At 36.9% G+C, this 12,892-nt stretch overlaps 1 protein-coding gene across 1 annotated transcript; it reads left to right on the top strand.

The window, feature by feature from the left end:
• The first annotated feature begins 378 nt into the window (after positions 1-378).
• On the top strand, positions 379-12,067 carry LOC140238440 (signal recognition particle receptor subunit beta-like). Its single transcript, XM_072318344.1, has 5 exons — positions 379-638; positions 3,317-3,411; positions 6,969-7,129; positions 8,473-8,664; positions 9,623-12,067. The coding sequence occupies exons 1-5, from the start codon at positions 512-514 to the stop codon at positions 9,837-9,839; spliced, it is 792 nt and encodes a 263-aa protein (XP_072174445.1). The 5' UTR covers positions 379-511; the 3' UTR covers positions 9,840-12,067.
• Positions 12,068-12,892: the final 825 nt, after the last annotated feature.

Raw genomic sequence — 12,892 nt, 5'->3', positions numbered from 1 at the left:
ATTCAAATCCACACTTAAAACTTATCTATTCCTTTCATACTGAGGACTGTAATTGCTGTATGTCATTAATATTGGATCAATGTTGTATTTTTAATTGATATATGTTGTATTCTTTGCATATATTTGCTTTTGTTTACCATTATCTTCTTTGTTGAAATGTTTGAATATGTATATGCATGTAAATATATGATTTTTTTCATTTTTGAAGCGCCATGAGCACTGAAAAGTGGACCTGTGCGCTATACAAGTAGCCACTATTATTATTATTATTATCAATACATGTTTGAGCGCTTGTTTAATACGTGTTTACGTGTCCCACTACTACTGTATGCGCTGCCTGGACAAAGATGGCGCGCGGCCTCTTCAACTCATACTCGGCACACGAGCACTGCGTACGCGCCACACGCAGTCCGCGCTCTAGTGTTCTTTATATACATGTATCTCTATGGTGTAGACACATCTATCTGTATACGTGTACTGTACGTCTACTATGTAAGATATATTCGCCAAGATGTCGGCTGCAAGAGCTGTGGACGTGTTACAAGGATATTTTGAAAATGTCACGTCCGAAGTATCCAAGCAGGACCCTATCTACATCGGAGTGGGAATCGCACTGATTGTAATATTTTTAACTTTGAGTAAGTATTTATTTCTTACACATGACGACGTAGTACGTAAATTAATACCGTATGTGTGTACGAAGTGTGACTGCTGCTGCCCACCACTCACCAGCTAGCTCGCTGAACATGCGTTACAAACACGAGGTATGTATGGGGGCATGCACGAATGACTGAACAGTCAGTACGTAAAGTGTATACGGATGCCGCATCTACGTGGAGTCGATAGTGTTGCATCTGTAGGAATGACCTGACCAGCAGAGAAAGTTCCCCAATTTTGAGTGTTGTTGGCAGCTTTAAAGTGCTTGTGTCATGTATGATAATAAAGAATGATTCAACCAACAAGACACATGTTTGGATTTCAGTTATCTCTTTCTGACTTTGAACACTGATTTAATGGAAGTTTTTGCCTTTTAATGTGTTGAGTGACTTGATACTTGACACTGACACTATATCTGTGTGACAGTGGTGCCAGTGCAATGGTGGTCAGACTAGCTAGAAAGTAGAATGAAGCCAGGATTCCCCCCCCCCCCCACACACACACATGTCTTTGGTTTCAGTACTGACATGATGGATCTAGGGTAAGGGCACCAGTATTCGGTCAGGCACCGGTATTCGGTCACTTATCACTAATCACCAGCCAGTAAGTTCAACTGTCACAACACATGCAAATCACACTAATTCACATACTTGCACACTCATTCACAACAGGAAACTCCCTTAGCCCCCTCCAAAAATCCATCCAAAATCCCAAATTTTACCGTCAAAAGTGCAGAATCAGCACTACTTTCCAAAAGCGCGCGCGGATAAGGCCCAGTTTTAAGAGTAATGGTCGCCGAAAAAGCGCTAAAAATTGAGAAATACGCCGTTCTCTCGCGGGATTTTTCGCTTATCGCAAGCTTGGAGTGTAATGGTATCCTCAAAAAACACAAAAGAAAAACAAAATGTCCGTACGTGCCGATACAGTGTCCCAATGTACAAGGGTTGAATGCAAGTGCCGAGGCCCCAGTATTCGGTCACCAACGGTCGCTGCAACTTCCCCGATGCAATTTTGCGCCAACAAGGTAGCGCGCGTGCGCGTTTTTTAGCTGCCTTGAACACGCATTGACTTTGAACGCGCACATCGCTTGACCGAATACTGGAGCCGATGACCGTATACTGGGGAATTTTCAAGGTGAAATATTTCGCGATTTTGTGCAATTCTGTGAGATATTTAACGAAATGAAAGTTGAGATTAAAGAAATTTGATATATTTCACATACATTGCTGTAGATATGTGTGTATGTATTATTTTAGTTTGAAAAATATTGCAAAAAAGCTTAAGTGACCGAATACTGGGGATGTTACCCTAGGCCAGAATTCACAATGCTGGTTTAAACGTACATGGATTAGAAATGCCAATTTTCAACTCTGAAAATGCAGTGATGCCAAGTTCAAAAAATTTTTATGAGTGAGATTTTCATGACTCGGCGTCTTGGCGCTTGCGCGAATGAGGGGGTGTCCCCCTTCCCATGGTAGGAGCTTTTTTTTTTAAATTATTAGCTCTTAATGATGCGATCTGGTGCATATAACTATTATCTACTTATTTTGAAAGACAAAAGGGAAATATACCTATCAAGTTCAACAATTGCAACTATCACTTTAATCCTTTGAGCTATGCTCCTCATTTTTAGCCCAATTTGCAGACTTCACCCAATGCGTGAGAAAAATGGGTGCCATGCGTGAGATCGTGAGACAGACCCTAAATGCTTGAATCTTTATGGTAGCTCTGAAAATGCTCACAAAATGTGATTGCCAGCTGGTTGCAACAATTAGTGAGTCTGTGCTATGCCATGTGTGAGATAAACACTCATGTACAGGGAGAGGTTGTGTGTGCCTTTGGTTATGGTTGCAGCAATGTGCAGTTTCAATATTTTGATACTGTGTATTATGTCACTGAAGTTTAGTCAAAGTTACTATCAAGGATATGTAGAAATTTAAAGGACAAGTTCACCTTCATTAACATAAGGATTAAGAGAATATTAGTAGAACACATCAGTGAAAGTTTGAGGAAAATTGGACAATCGATGCAAAAATTTTGAATTTTTAAACCTTTTGTGTTGGAACCGCTGGATGAGGAGACTACTAAGGCTCGTGGTGTCATATGAGTACAACAGTATAAAGAAAATGTAAAGAAAATTAAACATATTTTCACTTTTTTTGCATAATAAAAGAGCACTTGACTTGCCTCTTTCTAAAGGCAATGGGAATAATATTACCCATAACATATGTCAGTAACGAGTCAAGGGAATGTGTACTTTTTTCAAAAGATGAAATTTTGTGAAATTCTCTTTATATTTTCCTTATATTGTTGTACTCATGTGACATCATACACTGCAGTAGTCTTCTCATCCAGCGGTGACTGCACAAAAACTTCAAAAATTCATAACTTTTGAACAGATTGTCTGATTTTCCTCAAACTATCAATGATGTGTTCTACTAATATTGCTACATTCTCTCAATCCTTATGTTAATGAAGGTGAACTTGTCCTTTAATATCAATGAAATTGTCAAATAATCCGATATAATATTTTTGATTGACAGTGTGACCATACCTAGTTTTCACTAGCTGGTGATTTGTTAAGGAATATGATGTGTGATCTCCATTCTATCTGCCCTCAGTGTTTGAGTTGCTCAACTATTTTTCCTTTTGTTTGTAGTTATCCTCAAGATTTTCTCTGGAGGGAGAAATAACAGACGTTCAATTCTGTTGGTTGGGCTATGTGAGTCTGGCAAGACCATGCTCTTCAGTCGGGTAAGTGAAGTAGATTTATTACTGATAATCAAATCCTTTATACACACGAGCATTGCTCAGTAACTGGCATACTGAACTTCCATTATTAGCAGAGCAGAGGAGAGTAGTGTTACTTGCTAATGGAATATGTAGCAAAAAAAGTGAATTTCCTATTTAAATGACTGGATATATTAAAGGTCCAGTTTACCTTTGGGAGCAGTGATTTCAAAAATGTTCAAGATATCACATTTGATGCATATGTGTAGGTCTGTTGTATCATAAAACATCCTACCATATGAAATATTTCCAATAAAACCTAAAATATAAGGAGATATCAGGGTTTTTCTCAGTAAACCGTAACTGTATACGGTTTAGTCTGGAAACATTTTTATTATAACTATTGTTCACATTTTGTGTATTTAACAACACTTAACATCGATTATACGGATTCAAATTTTGACAGTGGTTGTTTCTATCCCTAACTCACATTTTAGAACTATTTTAAAGCACTAATGCTTTCATCTGCAAATGGTAAATTATGCCTTTAAGATTTTGGAATAAAAGCATATTTGGAGAAAATTGAACATACCCTTTCAAAGAGAATGTATTCAAGAAGCAGTTGAGCAATAACTGCATTGTCATTAAGATTTGAGCAAGTAAGACAAATATTTCTACAAATGAGCTTGTGATGCCAGTCGATCATGTAAATGTTAATTTCGTGACAATATAAAATACAGTAGCTGTGCCATACATAAAATACTGTGTGTGTATTTAGTCCTTATTAATACCTTTATTTCTCATTTGGCCTTTCAAATATTAACCCGATGTTAACCTGTTACTGACATGCTGATATTTTGCTATTTCAGTACACAGATTTCCCATAGACACACTATTCCCAAGTATACTTGGGACTAGTCTTCAATAGGTTGATAATGAAATGGTAATACAGTGAAACCCCGTTATAACGAGGTCCGTGGGACCGGCGATATTACCTCGTTATAACCGTACGCATAAAAAACAAAGAAAAACATAAGCACGACGTTATATACCCACAGTTGCACATTATATGTTCTTGAGATTAGGCCTATATTATATTCAGGATTCTTTCTACACCTATCTCTTCCTCTTGTGTTGAACCATTCTGAAAGAATGACATGTTTTTGTTTGTGAAATACAGTGTAAAATGACAATGAACAATTAAAATCAGATTGTATAAAATGCGTAAGTTTTTCTAAACACCAGCGCCAATAGAGTAACATACATGCGTTGTTTACCGTAATTTGCAAGGTATTTTTACGCTGTTGGCGCCCAGCGGGAATGCGATGATTTCATGAATTATTTCGGCTATAATCTTATACAATGTATGATCGTTGCGCCCGAAGGGATTAAAAATGCGTTATATTTTCTTCCAAAATTCTCTTCGCGTTTTGAACGTCCGTTCATGAAAAATATGCGACATGAGCAGGATTGAATTTGGAAGGTTGTGATCCTTTTTACTCAAATCTGTACCTCGTAGACCATTCTGAAAGAAAGACAAATCTTCATAATAATCATTGTGAAATGCAGTATTAAAATTGTGATAATGAACAAACTCAGATCTATTCGAAATGTGAATTGCCTTTGTTTCTTTTTCTGAACACCGATTAAGTAGGTTAACATGCGTTATTCAACTATTTTTACGCTACTGTCACCCGGCGAGATCGCGATGATTTCACAGTAACATAGATTCGTTGTTTACCGTAACTTGCGAGGTATTTTATGCTGTTGGTGCCCAGCGGGAATGCGATGATTTCATGAATAATTTCGGCTGAAATCTTATACAATGTATGGTTGTTGCGACTGAAGGGATTAAAAATGCGTTTTTTATTTTCTTCCGAAAATCTTTTCGCGTTTTTTACATCCGTTCTTGAAAAATATGCGACAGGATTGAATTTGGAAGGTAGTGATCCTTTTTGCGCAAATCTGTATCTCGTAGAACAAAGAAAGACAAATCTTCATTGTGAAATGCAGTGTTAAAATTGTGATAAAGAACAAACCCAGATCTATTCAAACTGTTAAATGCGTTTGTTTCCTTTTCTGAACACCGTTTAAGTAGGTTAACATTCGTTGTTTAACTATTTTTACGCTACTGTCACCCGACGAGATCGCTATGATTTCGTTAATTATTTTGGCTTTGATCATATACACTCATATTTACATTTAAGTATTTTGTTAAATGATATTGAACAAACCCAGAGCTATTCAAACTGTTAAATGCGTTTGTTTCTTTTTTTTTCTCTGAACACTGACGCAATTAAGTAGATTAACATGCGTTATTTAACTATTTTTACGCTACTGTCATCCGGCGGGATCACGATGATTTCATTAATTATTTCGGCTTTGATCGTACACACTCATAATTGCTAACCAGCAAAAGAACTGTAAGTCGGAACTAAAAATGGAAAGGATATAATGATGTGTTGCACACGCATTCTTGCCACGAGTGTAGATACATGAAAAGTTTTTGAATGCGTTATCATTTTTTTTTTCTCGATGCGCTGTGGTCTGACCTAATATCACGCACGTGTATCTCGCGAAAAAGAAAATCGAATGATTATGTTCAATAATTTAGTAATCACATTGGAAGGTATTCCTGTGTCTCATCGTGTGGTTTAGAAGAAAACTTGGAAGGAATGGTTCTCTCCAGAACGAGAAAAGACAGATAGCATTATGAATTCGGTTTTCAATGTTTCGTTTGTCGCGTGTTTGAAAGCGGCAAGTCAAGAAATGGAACCTCGTTATATCCGATCAAATTGCTTATGTTTTTCTTTATCATGATGCACCGAAATTGTCCTCGTTATAACCGGAATCTGGTTATAACCGAACTCGTTGTAACCGATTCGTTGAGCCATAGGTTTACACGCAAACGAAAACGGGACCAACGCGATCACATCGTTATAAGCGGTGTCTCGTTATAACCGAACTCGTTATAATGGGGTTTCTGTGTAACATGTTTCCAATTTATATTTATTTACTCAAAATCTTGTAAGACAGCTTTGTAAACTTTATTAGAATTGCTTCATTGCATGAGAATTCCATTTCCCACAAATGCACCTACCAAGTAAAGAAGTTACTCCACAAACATGCCATTAGTACAGCCCTTGTTTGACAGCATTCTTTGTTGCATAATTTTGTATGAAGGACCATGTTCCTTGGTGCTGAAAGAGAGGTATGACTTTCTAGAGCATGGTAGATTAAGTTTGTAGTGGATTGTGCCGCATCTTTTATATATTAAAGAACATTTTGATGTAAATGTTTGAATGTTATCTTTTCATATTTTCAAAATAATCTATTTCATCAAATCACAATGCATTACATTTTTAAAAGTTGTTTCAAACCTGATGTTTCCAGAGTCAGTATTGTTAAGGAATGCTTCTTTCAGTGTAATGTTTGCCAGAGTTTGGAAAATTTCCTTCCATGAGTATATATCCTCAGCAGCATATAGAGGGGATTTTTCATGATGTTTCTAGCCTGAAAAAATTTGGTGCAGATTTATCCACTGTTATATTTGGATTTTGTTTATATTGATTGTATTCCAGCTTGTATACAAAAAAGCAGTGGAAAGCTACACATCAATTAAGGAGAATGCAGGCCCTTACCTGGCAATAGGTCAAGGGTCCATGTCCCTAGAAGTCATTGATGTACCTGGCAATGAAAGATTGAGGATGCAGTTTTGGAATCGCTTTAAGCACCAAGCCAGGTAAATATACACTGTATTATCAATTGTTGTATGGATATGACATTCTGCTGTTCCATTTTGCCATACATGCCATTCAAATGTTACAAGTTACCTTTTTAGCACACTTGATCCAAAGACTCATGGGAGCTATTACGATCATTCACCACCTGGCATTCATTATCCATTGTGCATCATGCTCAGCATATGAAAATAATGTTTACACAACTCTTTATATGCCATGGTGTAAACCCCCTGTGTGTCACATTCTTCTCCGACAGCATAGTAGTCATGCTTTGGAAAAACATTGTTTTTCAAATCTCTGAAACTTTCATAGATTTTTGTGACTATGGACATGTAATAAACAAAGTTGTAGAGAAACTGCCAAGCTTTGCTTTGATGTAAATTGTGTGACAAAGCTATGATTGCTTTTTTTTCCCCCAAATGACCAGTAGCTAAAATATAGTAGAGTTATGACTTTTGCACACAAAACAGTAACAGAAACATAGAATTTTCTAGCAAATCCTTGAGGGAATACCACTTGATAGTCAATCAACATATAAAATGCAAGCTACATTTGACAGGAATGGAATCACGAGAAATGCTTTCAATGTATCATGGCATTTGGCAAGTTATTGATCGGTTTGGGCGGGTTTGTGCGTTTGAGCAAAATATGCGAACTTGGTTCACCATTGACTACATTGTAAGTCGGGCGTGCGAACGTGGCACATAAAGAGTTAACACAATATTGTGAAAAATGAAAAACGTGCTTTGAATTAAGTGAACCAGGTTGGCCACCACATGTCTGTGTCCTGCTACTCTCTCAGGTCTACATACTGTTTGCTGGCTGCACCAGGTGCTCTTTTCCTGCTTTAGTTCCAACTTGCTCCAGTGGTACTCTTGACACTTGTCGATATCCTCACCTGAACTTGTCGTATGCTACAGTATGTCAAAAGTTGGTTCTCCCAAACCCTTTCTTCTACCCTACTTTATAGGCTTGACTCCCCAAGTCCTCTTCACATTGGGCTGCTTACTGCCTTAATTTCAGATGAGGCATGCCAAGCAAATTAACCAAGTAGAAACCTCATACATGTACATGCCCTCTATTGACAAAGCCACCTACTGAATCCTAAATTAGAATAAACCTCACATACATCCCCATCTCCTTATGCCAATCAGAGTCTGGTCCACATGTACTCAGGTGCACCATGCTCATGCAAATTTCTCACCTGAGTTTGTGGCTGCTAGGTCGAATTGTGAGCATTATTTGTATAATTTGCATTCCTTTTCTGTTCTCATTGCTGCATATTTTGTAGCTATTGCATTCTTACATCTGCTGTTTGTCGTTTCTCATGCTGCCATCCCAGGGGTGTGGTCTTTTTGGTGGATAGCTCAAGTATCCAGAAGGAGGTGAAAGAAGTGGCAGAGTATCTCTACTCTTTGCTCAGCGATGAGGCCACCACCAAAAACTCTACACCATTCCTGCTGGCCTGCAACAAACAGGACATTACAATGGCCAAGTCCAGCAAGATCATACGTACACTGCTGGAAAAAGAGATGTAAGTGAAATTGTATCAATGAAACATCAACTGTACAACCTTTTCTCATACATTTTATAATTAGCTACCCTCTGCTTCACCTCTATTAAAAGGGAGAGGGAATTTTGGACAAAATGTAGATTAGCCACCATCCCATCCTGTAGGAAGAAAAATGGTGATTGCAAAAGGATACAATATGGAATAATCAATTCCCATATCAAATTGTCAGAAACAACTTGAGAAAGAAGTAGATTTTAAAGCGTTGGTGTTATTTTGTACACTGTATTTACCTGAAAGAAGACAGTATTCACATAGATTCATACAATCACAGAACTTAAAAGGGGCAAATTCCTGAAGTACCAAAACATCATAAAACTCAAGAAAAAATAAGAGATTCTTTCAAAAATAAATGAAAGGAAGATAAGAAATTGCACATGTGATGGATGTCTTCTTTTAAGTTACCATATCTGAAACTTTTTTTTTTTGCATTGTTTTAAATGCCAGTTTGTGGCAATTTTGTTGAAAGTTTGCTGATTCATGTTGATCCCCATATAGGTTTCTCCCTACACTTCTGAAGTGAAGAATGATATAGTTATGCTGGTTAGAATGATATAAGAATTCTTACCATTACATTAATAATGTATTCTTACCATTACATTAATAATGTACCATCGACTGAAGAAGCATATCCCTCCATTGCAAATTCTCACAGTTGTAACCGAATTTGTTATCAGAAGTCATGTAGTATCAAGCTAGCATGTCTTAAATTTCAGCACAAAGTACATTTGTATCTATCCACCTGACTTCCAACAACCAGTTCTTACAGCTTACCTGGTAATTTCTTAATTTCAGTGATGAAAACTTCCTAGCAAAGCTAGGGGCCTATAGAGAAAAAGTTAGGTCACACTCCACTTTGTGTGTGTGTATGTGTGTCCTCCCCTCTCTGTTTATGTCATGCACTCTCCTTTTCTTCACATAGGAACACCTTGAGAGTGATTAGGGCAGCAACCTTGTCCAGTACGGATGGCTCTACCAGTGATGCCCAGGCCTTCCTTGGCAAGCAGGGGAAAGACTTTGACTTCTCACATCTGTCCAACACTGTTGACATGGTGGAGTGCAGTGCCAAGGGCACAGGAGGGAGTGAGGATGAGGGTGACTTAAATACCGTCACTGAGTGGATTGCTGGTCTTATTTGATGACAACTTGGCAAAGAATGCTTGAACAGCAAAAAAGGACTGATAGCAACATTCTTCCCATTTTATGGATCTATACTACTTGGTTATATTTTTTTCATGTTTAGAATAGTGTTATCACTAGTTCATTTTGAAAGTAATAGCCTGTACTAGTAAGTGAATGCGATATATTTTTTTTTCTCTCTCTCTCTTTTTTTTTAGGGGTGGGGTTTTTGTTTGAAAGAGGAAAATAAAGATGATGCAAGAGTGTGCTGAAGCACAACAAGTACATTTATCAGTTATAAATGTTCACCGTCAACTGCAGAACATTTCATTAAAGTTTTTTTTTTTTTTTTCATTTGGTGTCTGGACTACACTATGACCATTTTCTTGCCCAATGAGCTCTAAAAATAGCACTCATTTGTTGACGAGCTCTAATTCCTCTCCAATGTAAAACTGTTTGTGTTGACACCACAGAGTTACTAATAGTTCTACATCAGTAAGTACTTAGGGCATTGGCAATGTCTATAAAGTGAGAATGAAGTCTTCTCACAATTTTGTGATTAAACAATTTTTATTTTAACATGTTGACTCTTATACTGGCCTTTAATATGGTAAAGTTACAAGACAGCTCTTGCAAATAGGACAGGAACTAATGTAAGAGAAGAGTAAGCTGACTGCAAAGTTAATCTATGCTTGTGCACATAACACCGACTCACAGCATCAACAGTTTTCAATGATTTTCAATGATTTTTCTTTTGCACATAAATAATTTTCAGTCTGGAAACTGGGCAGAAGCAATGTGCCACTCATGAAATTCTGGTAACTATGGAAGTACTTGGCTGGAAACTGATCATACTCACGCAAATAACAGTTTGATGAGTAACATTTTGTACAAATTGAAAACACTGAGTGAAAGAATTGTGGTTTATGATGACAAGGGAATAATTCGGTTTCAAACCTGAATTGAGAATTCTGATGTTGAGTTGTGTCCATCTCTGGGTCAAAAAATGATATTATGTACCATTCCTTGTCCTATGCATTGTACAGGGGACCTTGTTATAACGAGCTGCTTGGGTCCACTGAAATTTCCTCGCTATATCAGGCATGTTGTTATATCATGGATTATAAACAAAGAATATAAAAGGAAAAGGACGTGCAAAAGTACCTTGTTATATAAAGTATCTCACTGTATCCAACCTGATTATAACAAGGTTTCACAGTATTTGGTTTATGGTTTGTATGAAGTGCAACAATATCTTAACCATAAAACAACAGAAAAAAAATTACATGCCCTGAAAAAATGAAAGAAGAGCATATCTGTCTTGATTCACTTCCACATATTAATGCATCTTAGACTAGACCAAAAGTCAAAAGCAGGACAAGTGAGAGCATAGGTGGTAAACACTTTTGCGCTGTGTTGTGCCTCTGTCCAGTATGAAACAGGTGGAGAGACCGAGAGGATTGGTTGTACAGCATAGTCAGGCAAACTGTCTACAATATCTACATCCTGAAGTGAAAGCTCTCTAATATCTACAGTCTATGAGATCGGTGTATTGTAAATTTTCAACATTTACACAATGAGCTAGGGACAAATATCAGTTTAATGCAAAAGGTAATGGTCAATGCAGTAACTTTAAAGACTCTTTATTGCATTGTACTGGAAATTATGTAGTGGTTGTATGTAGATATATGGTTTTGGGTTTTTTTGGATTTTTTTTTTTTTTTTTCAGGCAGAGCAAGGTTGCTTTAATTTGTTGTACTGTATGCGATGACAATACATTGTACATGGAAACAGGAATTGAGATTTTGAATTATGTGCTAATTTTTGAAGCATTAACCTCCACATATGAAAAATAATGCATTTTAGTTTTATGTTTGACTTGCAAAGAATGTTGATGCAGGATAATGTGCTGGTTATTGACCAATAGAATTTGTCTTATTTGAAACATTCTATCTAATTATTTGTGTTCCCAAGCATGGACTATGCATACCTGGCCTGTACTATATGTTTGTTTTCTTCCCCCACCATCTGGGTACAGGATATTTGTGTTACTGTGAAATAGTTTGTATGAAATTTGTGTTTCTGTCATAGGAGATTGACTGACTTACCCTTGTTCATTTTATTTTCTCTATAAACTTTTGTTGTCGCAGCAGAACAGTGGAGGGTTCCTCTTCACCCATTGTTTGTTTGTTTGTTCTTTTTTCTGTAAAAATAAAATGTGTTGAAAAGTCATGTGACTGATTTTAGACTTTAAAGTCTGTTTTTAGGTTTGTTTGTTTATTTAATTTCATGTTCTACAGTGCACTCCCGTTATAACGAAATGCTTGGGACCGGCAGTTTTCTTTCGTTATAACGAAATTTCGTTATTTCGTTTATTTCGAAATTTCGTTATTTCGTTATAACCGAACAAATACAATATATAACGAAAACAAGGAAACGACGCATATATCATATTCCGTTTGTTGAATACTCATCATACACTGGAAAGCTATGTGAAATGGGATGGCACCTTTTTAATTTCGTTTGAATATTATATTTAAAAGAGAGCAAAAAGTTGTGTGTATTTTCACACATATATAGAAAATGATGGTTAAGGATTCGGTTACAGTTCACTCTACCAAAGGTCTCTTACTAAAGTTCGTTACTCCGAAGGCTCCTTATTCTGAAATTTCACCATTACTGGGATTCCGAAGGTTTCATTTGAAGCTTTGCTCTTCCGAAGATTCATTATTCCAAAAGTTCATAATTTAGATATAAAAATATTGTTCGTTTTCCGAAGGTTCATTGATCGGAGAATGAAATGAGGTTCGTCATTCCTAAGGTTTGCAAATCAAAAAATGAGAAAGGTTCACTATTCCCAATGTTTGTTGTTCCGAAGGTTTTTTTAATCCGAAAATAAAAGAAAGGTCGTTATTTCAAAGAAGGTTTGTTAATCAAGAAAATGCGAAAGGTTGGTTATTTCGAAGGTTCAGTTATCTGAGGATGATTATAAGGTTTACAATTCCAAAGTTAGTAGACTCATCTTTTTGTCCCCGCCGAACGAGTTCGAGCAGGGGACTATGAAACGGGCTCC

Source organism: Diadema setosum, chromosome 15 (genome assembly GCF_964275005.1).
Source record: "Diadema setosum chromosome 15, eeDiaSeto1, whole genome shotgun sequence".
Classification (NCBI taxonomy): Eukaryota; Metazoa; Echinodermata; class Echinoidea; order Diadematoida; family Diadematidae; genus Diadema; species Diadema setosum.
The sequence above is the reverse complement of the archived record's forward strand: the minus strand, read 5'-3'. Positions and strand labels throughout refer to the sequence as shown.

What these genes read in the sequence shown, in the direction of transcription:
- LOC140238440 (XM_072318344.1), top strand. Translation starts at nt 512, where the DNA reads ATGTCGGCTGCAAGAGCTGTGGACGTGTTACAAGGATATTTTGAAAAT. An exon ending in TGTAATATTTTTAACTTTGA is followed by an intron (nt 639 to 3,316) that starts GTAAGTATTTAT and finishes TTTTGTTTGTAG; the next exon opens with TTATCCTCAAGATTTTCTCT. An exon ending in CGCTTTAAGCACCAAGCCAG is followed by an intron (nt 7,130 to 8,472) that starts GTAAATATACAC and finishes CTGCCATCCCAG; the next exon opens with GGGTGTGGTCTTTTTGGTGG.